At 59.3% G+C, this 17945-nt stretch overlaps 7 protein-coding genes across 7 annotated transcripts; all 7 read left to right on the top strand.

The window, feature by feature from the left end:
* Positions 1 to 175: 175 nt before the first annotated feature.
* On the top strand, positions 176 to 2608 carry LINJ_32_0630 (conserved hypothetical protein; the record flags this gene model as incomplete). Its single annotated transcript, XM_001467704.1, has 1 exon — positions 176 to 2608. The coding sequence occupies one exon, from the start codon at positions 176 to 178 to the stop codon at positions 2606 to 2608; it is 2433 nt and encodes an 810-aa protein (XP_001467741.1).
* A 1138-nt stretch (positions 2609 to 3746) lies between these two features.
* On the top strand, positions 3747 to 4838 carry LINJ_32_0640 (conserved hypothetical protein; the record flags this gene model as incomplete). Its single annotated transcript, XM_001467703.1, has 1 exon — positions 3747 to 4838. The coding sequence occupies one exon, from the start codon at positions 3747 to 3749 to the stop codon at positions 4836 to 4838; it is 1092 nt and encodes a 363-aa protein (XP_001467740.1).
* Positions 4839 to 6203: 1365 nt separating this feature from the next.
* Positions 6204 to 7334, top strand: LINJ_32_0650 (conserved hypothetical protein; the record flags this gene model as incomplete). Its single annotated transcript, XM_001467702.1, has 1 exon — positions 6204 to 7334. One exon carries the CDS (start codon positions 6204 to 6206, stop codon positions 7332 to 7334), a length of 1131 nt encoding a protein of 376 aa, XP_001467739.1.
* An 824-nt stretch (positions 7335 to 8158) lies between these two features.
* LINJ_32_0660 (conserved hypothetical protein) lies at positions 8159 to 8719 on the top strand (the record flags this gene model as incomplete). The annotated part of the gene is made up of 1 exon (XM_001467701.1): positions 8159 to 8719. One exon carries the CDS (start codon positions 8159 to 8161, stop codon positions 8717 to 8719), a length of 561 nt encoding a protein of 186 aa, XP_001467738.1.
* Positions 8720 to 11306: 2587 nt separating this feature from the next.
* Positions 11307 to 13121, top strand: LINJ_32_0670 (putative phosphatase; the record flags this gene model as incomplete). The annotated part of the gene is made up of 1 exon (XM_001467700.1): positions 11307 to 13121. One exon carries the CDS (start codon positions 11307 to 11309, stop codon positions 13119 to 13121), a length of 1815 nt encoding a protein of 604 aa, XP_001467737.1.
* A 1551-nt stretch (positions 13122 to 14672) lies between these two features.
* Positions 14673 to 15521, top strand: LINJ_32_0680 (conserved hypothetical protein; the record flags this gene model as incomplete). The annotated part of the gene is made up of 1 exon (XM_001467699.1): positions 14673 to 15521. One exon carries the CDS (start codon positions 14673 to 14675, stop codon positions 15519 to 15521), a length of 849 nt encoding a protein of 282 aa, XP_001467736.1.
* A 956-nt stretch (positions 15522 to 16477) lies between these two features.
* Positions 16478 to 17107, top strand: LINJ_32_0690 (putative centrin; the record flags this gene model as incomplete). The annotated part of the gene is made up of 1 exon (XM_001467698.1): positions 16478 to 17107. The coding sequence occupies one exon, from the start codon at positions 16478 to 16480 to the stop codon at positions 17105 to 17107; it is 630 nt and encodes a 209-aa protein (XP_001467735.1).
* Positions 17108 to 17945: the final 838 nt, after the last annotated feature.

A 17945-nucleotide genomic window follows, 5' to 3' on the forward strand; every position in this document is an offset into this window, starting at 1 on the left:
TTGCTCGCACTCCCTGCCTGGCCTCTGTCACCGCCACCGCTCGTCTCTCTCCTTCTCATCATGTCGCTGCTTATCACCATGACACCTCGCCTGTCGCTCACAGACCGATAGCTACTTTTTCTTCACTGCGCTGCTCTCTTTCCTGCCCTACACATACACACCGTGCGCAGACGAGATGCTGCCTCGACCACAGACGTACCAGGCAAAGCCGTACGTCCCCGTCACCTCCGCCGCCATTGACCCGTATGAAGAGGGGCAGAGCTTTCTCGTCGATAATGATCGCCTTGACAGCTGGTTCCGGTACGTGGAGGCTGAACTGCAGCGCTACCGCAGTCCCTTCGTCGCCGCAGAGGCACTCTTGACGGAGCTGCGGCTGCGCAGCCATGAGCTCTATCAGCCGGAGCGCCTCTACGTTTCGACGGCGCTGCGGATACTGCAGGCGTGCGTGCCGCACCTCTCCAAGGAAACGGCGCAGGTGGCGCAGACCGCGGTGCACGAGCTTCTCCCGTGCCTTATGTACACGCGCTGCACACCCCTGACGACATCGTCAGAGCCGTCCTCGTCGAGGGGTCTCGAAAAAGTGACTCAACTGACCTACGCCGGCGCCTTCCGCCTTTTGCTGAATCGGATGCAGCAGTGCCAGACGCAGCTTCGGCGGCTCGAGCGACACGCTCGCGTGGAGGCAAAGATGATGGACCTTCTTGTGCATGGGCTGGACCACATGTGGCTGAAGATGTGCTTCTACTCGTGGCGAACGTTTTGCAGACAACTGGAGATGCGCAAGGCGCGTCTTCGACGACGACTGCTGCGGGTCACAGCCAACGAGGCGGTGCCCGCCTTCCTGCGCACGTGGCGGCAGCACGCCCACACGATCGCATTGGACGCCAAGACCTCCCGCAACAGCTTTCTTCAGAAGCAGGTGGAGGCACTGTACCCTCTCGAGCAGGAGGCGAAGAGCCGCTACGACCACCTGTGCGAGGAAATCAAGGAGAAGAATCGGCTGGCAGCTGACAGCCTAAGGCGACTGGAGGAGACGAAGTGCCGTCTCAAAGTGCTCGAGGACCTCATCGCCGAAACGCAAGGCTCCCTCGCCGACCACTGGACGACTTGGAAGGAGTGCACACGGCTGATGTTCGACGACATCGGCGAACTGCCGGGCAAGACGAACCAGACACTTCGCACCGAGTACGTCATGAATATCACCGACACGGCGTCGGCACTGTCGAGACGGGCTCGCGGGCGAGCTGGCCGGATGGAACTGCGGCGCGTCGCACAGTTTCTCCTGTTCGAGGGGGAGCTCGGTGCTGACGCCGACACACAGACGGTGGGCGGGATGGAGGGCAGTTTGAGCGCGAAGTCAGGCATCGGCTCCTCTTCCTCCATCTCCTGGCCTGTGCCCCACGACAGCGGCGGAAGAGCCCTCTCTGTGACCTCGAAACCGCTGGCCACCCACACAGTCCCCGCAAAGCCAAAGACGATGGCCTCCCTTCAGGTGCAGCCGAGCGACCCGGAGCGGCAGTCAACCGTCTCTGCGACGAGTCTGGCCGCCAACGTGAACGACGTGTACTGGACTGTGGCGACCGTTGTGCAGCCAGTTCTGACGCCGCTTCACTTGATAGACGTGCTGCATCACAACGAGGCGCACTTGAACATAACGCTCAGCTTTCTTTCCACCGTGTACAGCGGTGGCCACTGCTCTCTTTTTGCACCCGCGGCGCGAGCGGCGCAGAGGACCGAGGAGGCGCTGCTGCCTCTTCCCTCGAGTCAGGGCTTTGGCAAAGTGTCGCCGACAGCGGCGCCGAAGGACGGCAGCGACGACGGTGGCACCGCAGCTGCTGCGGAGGATGTCAAGTGGGGCGCACTCATGATGCAGGATGTGACGCGCGGCATGGCGAAAGTGCAGGATTGCGTTGAAGCGAACGAAGGCTACTTGCTGTCTGTGCGCCAGGGCATGATGATGAGCGAGTTGGAGGTGGTCCAGGGGTACCTCGAAGACTTGTACAGGCGCTGGGCTGCCACCGGCGTACCCCTATCGCAACAGAAGCTGGAGTCCGTCTGGCAGCCTATCGTGACGCCAGCGAGGCTGCCCATCCTTCAGGCGCTCTATCCTGAGCATGGAATTACCTGCTTCACCGAGCTGGTCCACTACGTGGCCCGTGTGGCGGAGTTCAGCGGCTGCTCCTTGCAGGCGCTGGCAGAGCGGCTGGATGCCACGTACCCGTACGACACGCTAGACGAACTGCGCATTGTCAGGCGCAGTGACGAGGCCACGGAGCTGTTCCGCGCGCACGCGGCACACCTTGCCACGCTGCTGGTGTATTTAAAGGACAAGGCGAACTCATCGCAGTATCACTGTGATCACCTATCCGTGCTTCTCGAACAGGAGTTCGGGCTGACGTCGGCGGAGGCAGCGGACATCTCGCGCTACGCACGACATGAGGGCGGCGGTGTGGTGAACCGCGACGACATTGAGTGGCTTCTGCTGTTTTCCGCCCCGTACGTGGACCCCTCCCCCTTTACCTCTCTTTTGGAGAAGGTCGCGCGGCTGCTCGAGGACTGCACCCCGTTCTTTCAGCAACTCGCCAGGGCGGCGTCGGCGGCTACGTAAGCATCCGATGGGGCCGCCAGCGACGCTGCGGCGGCCTCGCGTAGAAGTTTACAAACTGCAAGGCAGGCTTGCGCCATGCCGTGACCGCACAATCCGTCGGCTACTCTTACATGTATGGCTACTTTCTTCACGCACTCATGTATACTAAGATTTTTCGGATTTTGGATTGCCTATTCCCCGATGCACGTTTACATGCATCCGCAGATAAGACTACCACTAACATATGCGGGCTGCTCTGCACGCTCCCGAAAGCTGCATTTCTCCCTACATCCTGGAGATGTGAGAGGGAGGATGGTGCGGCGTGCGTGTGTGCGTGTTTGTTGTCTCGCGTGTGTTCATCTTCCGAGTTACTTTCCGTTTTAATGCCTGACCTATCGCTTGCAGCACTCGACCTTTTTTTTTCGTTGCTGTTGCCGCTCTCTCGTGCTCTTGATCATGCTCTGCCTGTCTTTGTCGAGCTGGTTGGTGCCCTTTTCCTCACTTCTACACCGATGAAGCTGCAACGAACCAGCTGTGCGATACAGCGAAGGGAAGGAGACGACACTTCTCAAGATGTGTCTGGGCTCTCTTGACTATGCGGCTTGTGGTGCTTCGTACTCTGCCGCATACTCACCGCTCCTCAGTCTTCTGTCGCTGCATGTTTCTCGTTCTTCCGAATAGAGGCAGAGATAGGCAGAACCGCCCGGGCACTGTCAACTCGGTGTCTTTCTGTGCTGGCGTGTGCTTGTGTGTCTGACGCTTCAACCCTCTTCCGCTCCGTAGCGGACTCTCACACGTTTCTCCCGCAAGTTTTTCCTTACGGGTCTCTCTTTCTCGTTCCTCTGCATTGTGCGCTGACATACGCACACCGAGGTTTACAAACATACAGTGATGTACATCCACACACACACGCGTACACGTCCACTATCGGGCCTTCCTCAGCAGCGCAGCACGGGAAAAACGCTTCGTTAGAGCGCGTTTGCCGCGACTTCACAAACCGGGAACATAGTGTGGTGCTGCTCTTCCTTGAGGTGTTGGAGCCACCTAACATGCCTGAACTCAATTGTTCTGCATTAAACACAAGCGTTTAGCAGCAGGGCATCCTCTGGTGAAGCAGCACAGTAAAGACAACGTCTCTGCCGCTGCAAGAAGAAACATCATGTCGAGCCTCGTCACGCAGCACAAAACGTACGTGCACCACGTCTCCCTCGACCCATCCGGCTCCCTCCTGGCATCGTGCTCGAGTGATAAGACAGTGGAGGTGTTCCACCGTCGCACCCTGACTGGCGGTGGCGCCGTCTGGGAGCCTGGCTGCGCGATGCACGACCATTCAGGCCCGGTGCTGCGTATGGCGTGGTGCCAGCACCGCGAGCACGGCCCTCTTCTCGCCACCGCCGGGGCGGATCGCTGGATTTACATATATCGTATCATTATCTCCTCTCACGAGGGGCGCACGCTGCTGCACACGGTGCGCTGGTCTCCCGTGCGCGGGTACGAGAAGGACGTCATAACGGATGTGGCCTTTGTGCCACCGCAGCAGTACCACGCTCTACTTCTCTCGACTGCGTCGTTGGACGGCTGCGTTCGCCTCTACGAGGTGCACCAGCCACAGCAGTTCCCGTGCGTGTGCAGAATATCCCCGGAGGCCGACGCCGCGGCGGAAGGGGCCAGTGACAGCGCCGCTTGTGCCGTAGGGGTGTCCGCCGGCAGCGCAGCCGCTGAGCGCCGTGAGGATGCGTCGGCATCGCAGTCGGCTTCCTCAGTGCCGCTGCTGCGCTCCGGCGGGGTCACTGCCATTGGCTGGTTCCCAGGCTCTGCGGAGCGCACGATGACCCTTGCCGTCGGCACCGTGTCGGGGCGCTTCTTTCTCTACCGCTACATCAAGGACTCAAACTCCTTCATGACGATATCGCTACCGCAGGTCGAGGCCGGCGTGCTGCGCTGCAGTGCGCCGGTGTGCAACGTGAGTTGGGCTTCATGCGTTGGCCGCCGCTTTCAGCTCCTGTCCATTTGCTCCCGGAGTGAAGTGTTTATTCTCCGGCTGAACTGCGTATCACCTTCCATTGACGAGAAACGCAGTTTCGAGCTGTTTCGGGTGCCATTCGGAGCCGTCAGCGCGTCCTGGGGCCGCTCGAGCACGCTCCTGTATCTCGCCACGGACGATCAACGCACACAGGTGGTTGTGCTGCAGATGGCAAACCCGCTCGACCACCAGTCTTGGAGGGTAGTATCACGCAACGCGGTTGAGTAACTCTTCCCCTTCACGCACGCGCCGCCTAGTGTGTCGGTAGCTCCTCACTTACTGCTTGTCTCAGCCTCGGCGCTCGCGGCCACGCTCCTCTATCTCAGTTGTGCTTCACGGGTTGCCGTGCGCGCTGTTTCGCGTATGCAAGCGTTCTTCACGGCTACTGTGACCTCACAGACACGCGCGTACACACATCTCCCTGCTAGGCCACAGAGCACTGCCGCCAGATCTTCACCGTTGCCTGCTGAGAAGCTGAAGGCGAAGCAACAACAAAAAAGAGAAGGCAGAGCCGCAACACGCGGGTGCCGCTCGAACATCGCTGCCACCGCTCAGCAACGGGAAAAACACGCATCCTTGCAGAATGCAGGGCGCGATCTGTCAGAGCGTTTAGGCAGCCGATAGCACACGATCATTTGTTGTTCCCGTTGCTGCCTCGCATCCACAGCGGTGACGCTGGTGGTCGTGGATGACTGCATGTCGGTGTGGCGTCTTCTGAGACACATATATATGTATATACATATGCATGCATAAAGATGCCCTCTCACCTGCTTCCGATGCCACTCGCCTCACTCCACCCCTCCTTTGCATCTCGGCGTTCTCCTTTTCGCCGCGCCCCGTTTTCCTCCGTTCACCTGACGCGGAGGGGTACACAAGCAACAGTGGCGCTCAACACACCCGCCACATAGGCACATACGCGGGTGCGTCGAAGCAAGAGGGCCGCTCTCTTACCACTAAGGCCTTCCACCACCTGCGCTGCGTCTGTGCGTAGTCGCCACCGTTGTCCTTGCAGCTGATTAGTCGTTCTTTGTACACAGTTACTCGGGGAACACCGGGCAAGCGGGGTACACATATTTGGAACGGTGAACGTCCCCGTAACCGCACGACCGCCACACAGATACATACGTGCGTGCGCCGCAAACCAGCGCCAGTCCAAGGTGCGCGATTACGCAAGTGAGCACAAGGGGAGACGTTGAAGGACTGCGATCGACATCTGCTGTGCGTCCTTGGCCATTATTGGCTGCATCTAAACACAGACACACTCTGCGCGCCTTCACCCTCTTTTGCTCTCCCTCCTTGTTCACTCGCGTCTGCGTGCCTGTCGTTCTTTACACCGCTGCGCTCTGACTAAGGCGTGGCCCGATCTTATCTCCCCCCGTTGCCCTCCTCCTGATCTGCTTTGTACACGCACGCGGGCGTCTCTCGGAGACCAACTTGTGGGCGGCACAAAACAGCAGAGCGACAGCGGCTCAGAGTACCCATCTTCGCCATTTACCTCACAACCTCCCCCTGCTTTCCCTGCACTCGACTCGGATTCACCTGCGCGGCAACAGGAGCGGCGGAAAGAGAAGAGGTAAACCTCACAGCAAAGGAATGGAGCGCGGCCTGCGCTCCTCGCCAGGGGGTCCCGATGGGGGCCTCTGCGCGCTGCACAGCAAGCGGCGAAGCAAAGCTGATCTCATTCCGTGGAATCAGCAGCCAGGTAAGATGCGCTGCCTGCTGCAGAAGGAGTGCCACGTGCGTAGCGAGAACCGGCGGGCTGGTGGCAGGGAGCAGGCCAGAGCTAGCGGTGGTGGCGGAGGCGGTGGCGACGTGCGTGAAAGAGACCGTAGAGGAGGAATGGGGCGAGCCGGCAGCGGCCGCGAACGCGGTGGCCGCAGAGAGCGCGGGGACAGAAACGATCGCAGAGAACGCGGGGACAAAGTCGACACTGTTATGTGCCGTCTTCACCGTCAGCGTCGTTCCGCTCGGCAGATGCGCGAGGTGGGGGCGGGAGTGTTTGAGTGCGCGGAAGGCAGCCGGTGTAAGCAGACCGGCGATAGGCGTATTGGCGCCGCCGGTGGCCGCGGCGCTGATGATCGGGGTCGATTCCGTGATCAGCGAGGCCCGTCGTTTGTAGAGCGTGGAGCAGGTGCTCGGCAGCGGCAGCGACGTGGCGAACGCGCGCCTCGCCCAACGCAGGACCAGCGTTATGATGACGCGAATGCGGCTGCGTGGGCACCATCGGCAGGCACTGGCGCAGGGGGTGGCGGTCCAGCTCGTCGTCGGGCTGGCAAGGCGGAGCGCAAGGTGTGGTGTGCACTGCATGGCAAGCACTTGCCCGCGAGCCAGTGCGAATTCGTGCAAGATTGCTGCTATGTCTGTCTTGACCCTAGCACCTGCTTGGCCACGCCGCTGGAGGCCCCGGCAATGTTGCTCACACGCGGCTGTGCCGAGGTGCTGTGCAGCAAGCATCACACCCTGCGCAGTGCCGGATTTGTGGAGTTGACGGAGAAGCCTGTAGCGTACCAGTGCATGCCCGGCCACGCATGCCGGGGTGTGACAGTGCCGCACATGAGCCAAGGGGCGCACGGCGCTGCTGCGGCTTCTGGGGGTGGCCCTGCCGCGATGCCGTACGCGATGGCGGACATGGACGATGATGAAGAGGTCTACATGGGTGCGCGCGTGGCCAACACTTTCCTGCCCCAGAGCGGCCGCGAAGCCATCTCCTCCTTCTTTATGTGAGAAGGCCGGGGGAAGAACTTTGGGGTGGCTGCGACGGGCCCCAAAGCGAAGGATGGAGACGAGTGTGTTCGAGGCTTTGCGGTGGGCATGCCCCTTGGTGAATGCGTTCTCGTAAATGGAGAGGGTAGTGGAAGAGAGGAGCGTCTGGCTGCTGGCTGTGGTCGAGCCGTCTTCTCCCCCTTTGTGGCTGTGATATCGTTGGTGAGTGTTCTCTCTCTCTCGCCCGCTCTTGCTCTCTCCCGGGAGCGCCGTGTCGATGCCACCGCGTAAAACAACCGAAGAAGAGGAACTGACTGCGCTGGCGCACGAACGGCACCGAGCTAGTCTCCACGGACGTGTTGAAGCTATGTCTCGCGCGATCAGTGACACCAGACGGGAGGGGGTGATCGACGATCTCTTCCTCGAACCCTCTCCGCGGCATATGCGCTTTTCCAAACTCGCCAGGTTCTTGATCTCCTGCTGGCGTTGCCGCACTACGTCACCATGGCATGACCTTGCAGGTGCCCTCTTTCGACAGTTGCGCTGTGTATGGAAGCGAATGTGCCTCTGCGATTCGTTCGTGCCACTCTTGCTCTTTGCGTCGCCTCGTTCTCGAAGGTGCTTCAGCTTCTTGTGATCGCTGCATGCCATCTTCGCCATTCCTACTGAAGCGCTCTTCAGCACACACTCACGGTCGGAAATCCCAGCCCAACAGCACAAAGGCGAAGCGTCATCTCTGCTCACGGACATCTCTGAATCGCTCCCAGGCAAAGAGGGAGCAGCGAAACGCAAGACGCGCACCGCTCGCTGCAACTCCCCCCTCGCGCGACTCACTTTTCCTCCCCATGACGGCCACACCAGAGATGGCGGAGTACTGCCTCCGCGTCATTGCACAGCAGATCAGCGCCCCCGATGGCCCATCGGTGCCACTGCCAGTCATCCCAAAGGAGGACTCGGCGTGCTTCGTGACACTCACGACACTGCCACAGGACCGGCTGCGCGGCTGCATCGGATCCCTACGGCCAGGGGACCTCAAGAAAGACATGCGCCGACTCGCACTTGCCGCCGCCTTCCAGGACTCGCGTTTCCCCAAGGTGAAGGAGGAGGAGCTGCCGACGCTGCGGTGCTGCTTCAGCCTGCTGCACACCTTTGAGCCATGCTCTGCTTGGAATGACTGGGAAATCGGCAAGCACGGCCTCATCGCCGATTACGACGGCTACAGCGCCACGTACTTGCCCTCGGTGGCGGAGGAGCAAGGGTGGAACCACAGAGAAACCCTCGTGAGCCTGCTGGAGAAGGCGGGCTTTGAGGAGCCGGTGACGGACCATGTGCTGGGGAAGGTACGCCTGACCCGGTATCAGGTCAGTAAAGCCTTTAAGGACTACAGGGATATTGTCGCTTCGTGAGCGGCGCCGTCGTCTGCAGCCGCGTTGTAGGTGTGCGCGGGGACTGGTAAGAGTCGGCTTCCACCTCAGTGCACACGCACAGTCACATACGAGGACGCACACGAAGACGCAAAAGGCGGCGTTGTGCCGCCATCTCTCAAGCGTGCCTTTTTTACGTTTCGCTGTGCCTTGCCTCCGTTCTTCTCTTAGTGTACCCATTGTGCTCTTGGGTGTTGGGGCGTACCTCAAAAAACACTCGCCGCCCCCGCCCCCCTCCCTCCCTCTCTTTTGCGCGCTGTGCTCCAGGCTGCACATCTGTGCCTTGCTGTGGCAAGGTAATGTCTCGTTTTATGTGTCCTGTTTTGGTCCAGCTTCTTGCGCCCTATTCTATACAGCTCTTTACTCCCGTCGTGCAGCAGTGCGTGCGAGTGTGTGCGTGTGCCCCACGCGTTTCGCTATTTCAATACTCTTTCCGTTTCATCCGGCGCTCAAAAAAAAACGAAGAGGCACCGCAGCCACATGAGCAAGGCGAAACATAGAAAACACAACACAAGAGATGCACACGCACGTGCCACCTATCGTGTGAGTGAGCACAGGTGCAACGCTTCCTTATATGATAAGTTGTCACGTTTCTCCCCCACCATCTCCTGCTAGCTCAATAATCACAAACGCATCTGAGGAGTAACGGCTGCTCAGGAGTTCCGAGGAGGAGGGGGGCACAGTGACGGGAGCGGAAAAGTCAAGCGTGCACGGCTGATTATGAGGTGATTGGGGAGTGGGCGTCGGCATGGATGGTACCACCACCGCTAATCCATGGTCCAAATGAAGCCGCTACGGCGGCAAAGGAGCGTCTACCCTTGCTCCCTGTACCACTCAACGCCGTGCCACCCTTGAGACCCCCTGTTACCTGGGGTGGCCATCGTCAACAGCGCGCTAGCCCAGCTTTTCTCGGACGTCCAATGTCCGTTCATCTTTTTCTCTACACCTATATTCTCTGCATCTCAAGCCCCGCCAACACATCAATGGAACCAGCCAGGCGCGCACTACCTCCACACACACATGCGAAACGCATCCTCTCTCTTCTGTACTCTGTTTTCACTGCGACACGACTCTCACTCCTAACGTGGACTGCTAGGAGAGAGTAGCTCGTCTGCTCTCGCATCCTTGCCGGTTCTCATCTCTCTTCTCCTTATCAGAGGGGAGGGAGTCTGCGCCGGTCCATCTCTTCGCATCCTTGCTCAACCGTCGGAGCAGCCAATGAGAGGCGATGAAGAGTGCAGACCGGGAAGCAAACCGCCACAAGCATCGAGGTTTCATCTTGTCGTTTGCCTGCTCTTCTCCGCACTTAGGGCCTCTGCCTCGCTTGCTACTTGACGTGTGTCCCTGCCCGCATCCACCGAGCTGCACCTCCATGAACAGGTACCCAACACACAGCTAAGGAGGCGGCGCAGCTCCACGTTTGCCTGCGCATCTCTATGTCTGAGTGTGCTGCTATGCGTGCAGTGGCGCCGTGGCAGCCCGTGTGCACACTACAGCTAAAACTTCTCCTCCTATCGCTGCTCTTTTCTGTGAGCTACTTGGCGCGTTTCTTTTCTATTTGTGCTTCGCTCTGCAGCGCTGCCTTCTCGCCTTCCTCACGGCAATTTTTTTTCCGTCTTCCTCTCTCATCCTGACAGGGGAGGGGACGGCACACCGCGCAGCGCGTGGTATTTCAGGGGTCTGCACCCCATTGTGTGGGGAGGCGAGGCAGCCTCCACTACCCCTGCCAATGCACAAGCACCTCTGGTGGTGACAGGGCCAGGTGCCTGCGACGAAGGGAGGTCAGAGCGATGCATGGCTGCTGATGCCGGCGCTCAGGCCCTGGATGGCGTTGCGTGGGGGCGACCTGCGACGGTGAACGCGTCTGTGCAGCCCATATGGCCAGGCAGCGTGTGAGCGTGACTGGAGTGCTGCACCTCATGCGCCCCTCGCTGGCCACTGGTGTGGGGAGCCTGAGCCACCCCGCGGCGGGATGCGCGAGGTGGCGACCGGCATAGTGGGGGCAACTGTGGTGCTGACTGCGAGGCGGCGGGTGGGTAGAGCTTGAGGGCAGGGGGCCGTGCTCGGATGGCTGGGTCGGCGCACGACTGTGATGCGTGTCGAGTGCTGCTTCGCGCGACGCGATGGGCCTGCGACATGCCGGGCGAGTAGGGTGGGCCTGCACTCATGTTGTCTAGCAGTGCATGAAGGCACAGAAAAAAAAGAGGTCTTCTTACCTTGATGTTATCCTTTGTCGGTGCTTCCGGCATGGTGGTGCAGCCGTAGCGGCAGCTGCGCGCCACCCCACCCTATCTACTTTCTCCCTCATCTCCTCTGCCATCTCTTTCGTGCTCGCCACTTGTTCTTTGGCCGCTTCCCGAAGCTGGCCCCATTTTCGGCGCTTTACTTTCTATTTCTCGCTTCTGGACGCGTGCACCTGTCGAAGTGTGCGTGTGGGTTGCTCACCGTGGGAGGGATAGATTGTGCCGCTCTGGGTCATTGCGCTTGTACACACGTGATACACAGGCACAGACGCCCAAAGTCAACTGTCGTAGCTGTTGCGGGTGTGAGCGCCGCTGCAACTGGCTGGATGCTCGCAGACGTGACAGACACCTATGGCCGTCCTCCATCGGAGCGCGGCGCGCGAGGGGACGGCGGCGCCAAGCACCAGAAGAAGAAGCGGAAGACAAAGCTGAAGCGCGTCGACGAGTCAGAGCAGGACGGCTGGCTCGATCGCGCGCGGCAGGGCCTGCACTGCTCGCTTTTCTGCGGCGGCGCTAAGTGTCGCCAGGAGAGCTGGGAGGCCATGAAGGAGAAGGATCAGCGTGCCGCGGCCATCGAGGGCCTGCAGTCGAACTGGGTCGGCAACGACGTCATCGCGAGCCAGCGACCGTCGACGTCGCTCTTTCTCAAATACCCCATTATCGCTCAGTTTCATGCCAAAAATGTCACTGGGGTTCTCAACCTACAAGAGAAGGGTGAACATGGCAACTGCGGGCCGGACGGCATCTACGAAAGCAGCGGCTACAGCTACAACGGCGCCGAAGATCTGATGCCACACGGCATCTCGTACTACGAGTTTCCGTGGCCGGACATGACAGCTCCGCAACAGGACATCGTGCTGCGCAGTGTGCAGGTCATGGACTACCACATCAAGCAGAAAGGTAAGGTCCTGGTACACTGCCACGCCGGGCTTGGCCGCACCGGACTCATGATCGCGTGCTATTACGTGTACAGCCAGCACATACCGTCCGACGAGGCGATTGCGCTGGTACGCAAGATGCGTCCTGGCGCTATTCAGACGACGCGCCAGGCGCAGTTCATTGCGGACTTCGAGAAGCATCTGTGGCGACTCTCACAGGCGTTCCGGGTTGAAATCTCCGATGCCTTGATTGATCTCAACCTCTTCATTCAGCGACAGCGCCTCGTGCTGCATGGCGAGCAGGCAGACTTGTACAAGAGCGTGCCACTCTTTCTCCACACCATCTTGTGCCGCCTGCTCAACCTGACGAAGAACAACCCAGATGCGGCGCGACTGGCATTGCAGTCCCTTGGCCCAAGCGCTGCACCAACGGACACGACGCTGTCAGCGTGCCGCATCGCCATCAACCGTCGCCGCTTCCGCGTGCAGAGCGTGCGTGATGTGTCCATTCTGAGCTTCTTGGTGTGTGACTGGTTCCGCAGCACGTCATCGCCGGCGTTGACGGAGGAGAACTGCGACCAGATCGTGGAGAGCATGCGGGCTTCCATCTCGAAGCAGGAGGGGCTGCCGTTGGAGATTCGCCGTATCCTGTCGAAGCCGGCGCGCCACACCCTGGGGATGGTGATCTCGGCGTTCATTATCATCTCAAGGCAGGTGGGCTGCGTCAGCCTTACAAACTTTGCCTTCCGCTGCGTCGTCGACTCCTTCAACCACGCCTTCAACCCTATCAAGGTTCGCCACAGCCCGCTCGAGCGCGAGCTTATTCACAAGTTTTTCTTGGAGTGGGGTGAGAGCGTAGGGGACTTGTACTTTAACTACGACACCGTACCCGCCGCGCACCGCACCATCAAGCGGATTGCGCTGGCCTCCTCCATTGTACTGGAGGCGACGAAGAACACCGATCCGCCGCGGAGGAGCTCGCCTAGTGTTCAGACCCTCTCAGTGCCGTCGTCCACGCAGGAGATGCCTAGCAACCCAGCCAAAAAAACGGAGGGCACTGAGTCTACGCTGGTCTTTTCTACTCAAAGTCGTGCTTCCCACCTGCCAGACATGCCCCTCGCCGTCGAAACGGACTCGGAAAGCAAAACACGCCTCTGGCGGCAACACTTGATCGAGTACCGCCGTGACACGGATGCTCGGTGTGGCCGCGGCGAGCAACAGCGTCCGCCCGCCTCTTCAGTCGACGCCAAGGTAAAGCGCTGAAATAGCGGCGCGCTTTCTTTCTCTCTCTGTGTTCGGGTGCGTGTTTGCTTGAGTGCGCGTGTGCGTATCGGCGCCTCCCCTCTCCCTCCTCCTTCTTTCCCCTCATACACCCACCTACCTCTACCCTGTCACGCACACATATATTTATGAGGGAGGCATAGAAGATGCAGCAGCGGCAGAGAGTAGTATGGCTGTTGTGGCTGTGGTTATATATCTATGTGTGTGCAGGTGTGCCTCTTCTCCTCCTTTCGGTTCTGGGTGTGCTTTCCAGCCACCTCATGTCGATGCCGTGACACACCCTTCCCCTTTGTTTTTCAGCTTTTGAGGGGTATGCGCGAATCGGTCGCCGCTATCCCCGTCTTGTTCTGTTTTCGGTCCTTTTGGGAGACCTGCGCCTCACCCCAAATCGCCATCTCGCCCCCTTCTAATTTTGTTGCTCCTCTCTTTGGCGACTCTCGTCGGGTTTGTTTTCTGTTTCTTCACCATCACCTGTTCTTTGCTTTATCGGTTGGCGAGGCCCCCAAACGGCGCGCTGATAAGCACGTGTACGTGCACGCGCACAGATGTGGGCAGGCGCACATATACAGACACACGCGGATTTCTCGACACCGTCTATTTTCACTTCACTCAACGTTATCCACTCCTCTGCCGAGTTGCGCACACACGTACACATGCACGCCGAGATGCAGTGGCCCATCAAAGTAGTGGGGGTGACGTGACACTGCTTGTCCGGTTCTGTGAGTGTGTTTGCGCCTGTGTGTGCGCGATCTCATCCTGGTTCACCGCTCGTCGCTCTTCTAGGCAGGTGATCTGTTATGTCCACTCAACTGTTTTTGTTTGCATTAATTTTGGCCCCTTTTCTGTTTTTTTTTTAGAGTGCCGCAGCTTCCATTGCAGAGTTTAGCCGCTCTCTCTCCATCCCTTCCTCTCCCCCATTTTCGTCTTTGCCGTGTCGTCTCTCGCTTCATCTCCTTCTTTTCTGCGTCGTCGTCGCGACTCGCGCTGCTCCCAACACGTCAAAACGTGACGGCTGGGAAAAAGGCAAGACGAAATCGAATGCGAGAGAAAATGCCTATAGGAGAAGTGGGGCGTGCGTATACGCGTCTTGCGGTCACTGAAGGACGTTCTTTTGAGGTCTCAGTTGCGGAGGGTATTGCTCGCTCGCGCGGGCGTGTTTCACTATTTTCCCTTTCTCTGTCACTGCTGTCCACAAGCTATGGCAAGGCGAATCAGCGAGATGTGTGTGCTGCGTTGGCTCTTCTGCAGGTGCATCTTGAGCCCCTTGCTCTCTGCTGTTGCGTGTGTGTGTGTGTGTGTCGGGGGAGGGGGAGTGCTGTTCCTGAGAGGCTCCCCACCCCCAACCCCCGCACGCTCACGTTTTCTCCGTCTTGCAATCGTGTCTCTTGTGTGTCTGCTCACTCCCTTCTGCCTTCTCTCCCTTTTTACCTGACAACACCGCGTATACGCTTTCAGGCTTGCACTCAGGGCACAGGGTTGACATACACAGAGGCACACACTGCTTTTATCGTCCTTATTTTCGTGCGAGTCACCATGTGGACGCAATGCAGCCGCGCGCTCCGCGGGCGGTCGGAGCGTGGGCTTTACTTCCCCATCAATCACCGCATTGTTGATCAGCGTAACACGTTAGCTTCTGGAGCGGAGGAGGCCGATATCCAGTCACGGTACCGGCGCCAGCTGCGGTCGAGTTTCGTGACGAGGGAGACGCGGCAGACAGAGCCGCCAGCGTGGAGTCGGAGCACTCGCCCTACGCACTTTCTCTCGCTTCCGCTGCCATCCCGGTGCACGCTGCGGGTGCGCGTGAAGGAGATGCACGAAAGCATGATATTCGCCAATCAAAGCATCGAGCCGCTTCTGATTCCCGCCTCGAAGCTGCACGTCACCTTGGGGGTGATGACCATCGGTGGAGAGACAGCCACAGCAGAGGCTGCCTCAGCCGCCGCAGCACCTGATGTGCTGGCGGCCATTCAAGATTGCGTCGACCAGGCGTGCCACGATACGTGCAAGGAGCCGCTGCAGCTGCGCTTCCGCGGCCTCGGCACCTTTGGACATGGCCGTGTGCTGTTTGCGGGATGCATAACAGAGGCGCACTTCACAACACTCGACACGCTTGTGCGCCGCATTCGCAAGGACCTAGGGCTTGGTTTAGGCGTGGACATGAAAGGCAACCCGCACGATTCGTACGTGCCCCACGTCACGGTCGCTAAGATCCGCCCATCGCAGATTGGCCAGTTTGGCCGTCAGCTCCCCATTTCGATGTGGGCGGATCACCAGCATCACGACTTTGGCGACGTCACCTTCAATAGAGTCGATCTGTGCAGCATGAAGGGTGAGGGAAAGAATGGGTACTACCACGTCGTGTCCTCGGCCGCGGTGCAGTAGGTAAGCGCTGCAGGACACAGGTGCAACGCGCGCGCGTGGGTGGCCAAGGTGCCAGCGCGTCCCCGGCGGCAGGCTTGTGTGTGCGTGTGTATGCAATCATTTCCTGCACTGTGGTGACCACGAGATCCTCTGTGCGGAGAGGTTTCTTCGTTGTTTTCTTCCTTGTGCGGTCTTGTACGCTCGTTGGCGGTGTTGGCGGGGCTTCTCTCCCCCCTTCGCCCCTTTCCATCCGCCCGTTGGAGAGGGAGGGAGAGAGACAAGGAGCGTTCCGTGACGCCATGGAGAGACTCATCACCTCAATGAAGCGAATGCGCACGGACTGCAAAGCCGAAGACACAACGACGCCAGCAAACAGACCGACTTCATGTGACCATAGTTGGTGGAGTGACTGCAGCTGGAGCGCGTGGTCGCAGACCACGCAGTGTAAAAGAGAAAGAGGAGGGAAACAGCGGACGTGTGCGCGCACACCACCGTGTGGAGCCGTTGTCACGCTCGCTTTGCTGAGGGCGGCTGCCATAGGAGCGGGCTGCTGAAGTGCTGTCAAGGACAACGGCGCACACGTGGCGGCAGTAGGAAGCGAATAAGGGGATCAGGCCGCCCTTCTTCTCTCCATGCGTGCATGCCCCGCCCTCTCACCAACATCACCGAGATGCGACTCTTGGCAGTGGGGCTTCCCTTTCCAACATCGTAGCCTTCCATGCTCCGTTCTTGTGTCTCGTCCCTTCATAACGGCTTCGATTTCTCTGCTCCACTCCTTTGCCCCATCCTCCCCCCTCCTCTCTCTCGATCCTTGAGTGCGCGATTGTTTCATCAACACACTGTGCCGGTCGACTCGCTCTTTTCCAGCGAAGAGCCCTCCCCTCCCCCTTTCCCTTCCCCTCCCCCCCCACACACACACAGATATATACATACACACACTGCTTCCATTGCGCTCCCTCCCGACCATCTTCTGGATGATGTCTACAGCAGCCAAGAAAGGGCCCCGTACCGGGACCAACAAATCGGCCAAAGGTAGCATCGTCTGCGCCGCACCGGGCACAGATGCGAAGCGCACCGCGGCATCATCGCCATTCACGCCCGCGACGCTTCTGGAGGTTCCGCCGGAGTACAAGCAACAGCTGCGCCAGGCATTCGATAAGTTTGACGACTCCGGCAAAGGCTTTATTCCTGCACACGAGGTGGTGGTTGCTCTCTACGCGCTTGGATACGACGTAGGCAGCGCGGAGCTGCAGCAGCTGCTTCAAGAGGTTGGGGCTGCCGGCGCTGAGTCGATCGACTTCAATGACTTCTACAACGTTCTAGTGCTGAAGATGAGCAAGAAGGAGAGCAAGACGGAGTCGGTGCGCGCCTTTAAACAGATGGACCGAGATGACAAGGGGTACATCGGCCTCGAAGACCTGCGCTCTATGTCCGACTCACTGCACATGAACTTGACAGACGACGAGCTGTCCGAGATGATCCAGTTCGCGCGGTCCGTTGGATACCACACCCCCGCGCAAGGACAGTCGGAGTTCGACGCGAGGGACATGCTGGCGGTCTCGGAGACCGAGTACTTGCGTTTGATGAAGCGAGCCAACGTTTACTGAATGGGCGGACGAGGGATAGTGATGAGGGCCAAGCCTCTCGACGGACTTATGCTGTCGCTGACATTGCGGTGGTGCCGCTAACAGCCTGCATGCAACTTCGATGTCTGCTGTTGCTGCCGTTGTTGTGCAGTGCGAGAGCGCAAGAAAATAATAAGTTCAGAGAGAGGAGCGGGGCAACGATGAGCGGGCTGATCTTCAGCGCTCCTCGCGACGCACGACAGAATCAGAACTGAATGCGAAGCTGGCGCGCTTTCCGTCATGTACACTACAGCGCGAACTGCACTTTAATGTGTGAGCAACAAGGAAAAAAAGCGGAAATAATCTCTATCGCGCGAGGCTGTGACGTGCGGCGCTACCAGCTCTGAGTACAGCGCCACACTTTCCCTCCTCCGCGTGTGCTGTTTTACTCCGAACGATCCGGATGCCAGCAACTTGTTGCTGGCGCTTGGCTAGAGAGCAGGCGCCGAGTGATCTCGGCAAGAGTGAGTGAGAGGGAGAGAGCTCACGGGAGGGGGGGCAGAAGAATGCGTTGCCCTTCTCTCTTGCTCCACTCCACTCCGGCCGGCGTGTGTGTGTGTAAAGGGGAAGGTAAGGATATTCGTTTGTGCCCCCTACATCCGTGCCGTCAAACTGATAGGAGGCTCATCAACGACATCCTTGCGGCGCTGTGACGGTGTGCACTTTGCCCTACTCTTTTCACGTAAACCAGAGTCATCTCCCTCCCCATAAGCACTTGTCTGCCCTGGTTGCCTTCTCGCTTCTCTCTTCTCCCTCCTCTTGTCTCGTCGTTCGCGTGCCATCACGGCACTTGTGCTGTCCCCTTTAACGTTATGCTTGG

Source organism: Leishmania infantum, chromosome 32, assembly GCF_000002875.2.
Source record: "Leishmania infantum JPCM5 genome chromosome 32".
Classification (NCBI taxonomy): domain Eukaryota; phylum Euglenozoa; class Kinetoplastea; order Trypanosomatida; family Trypanosomatidae; genus Leishmania; species Leishmania infantum.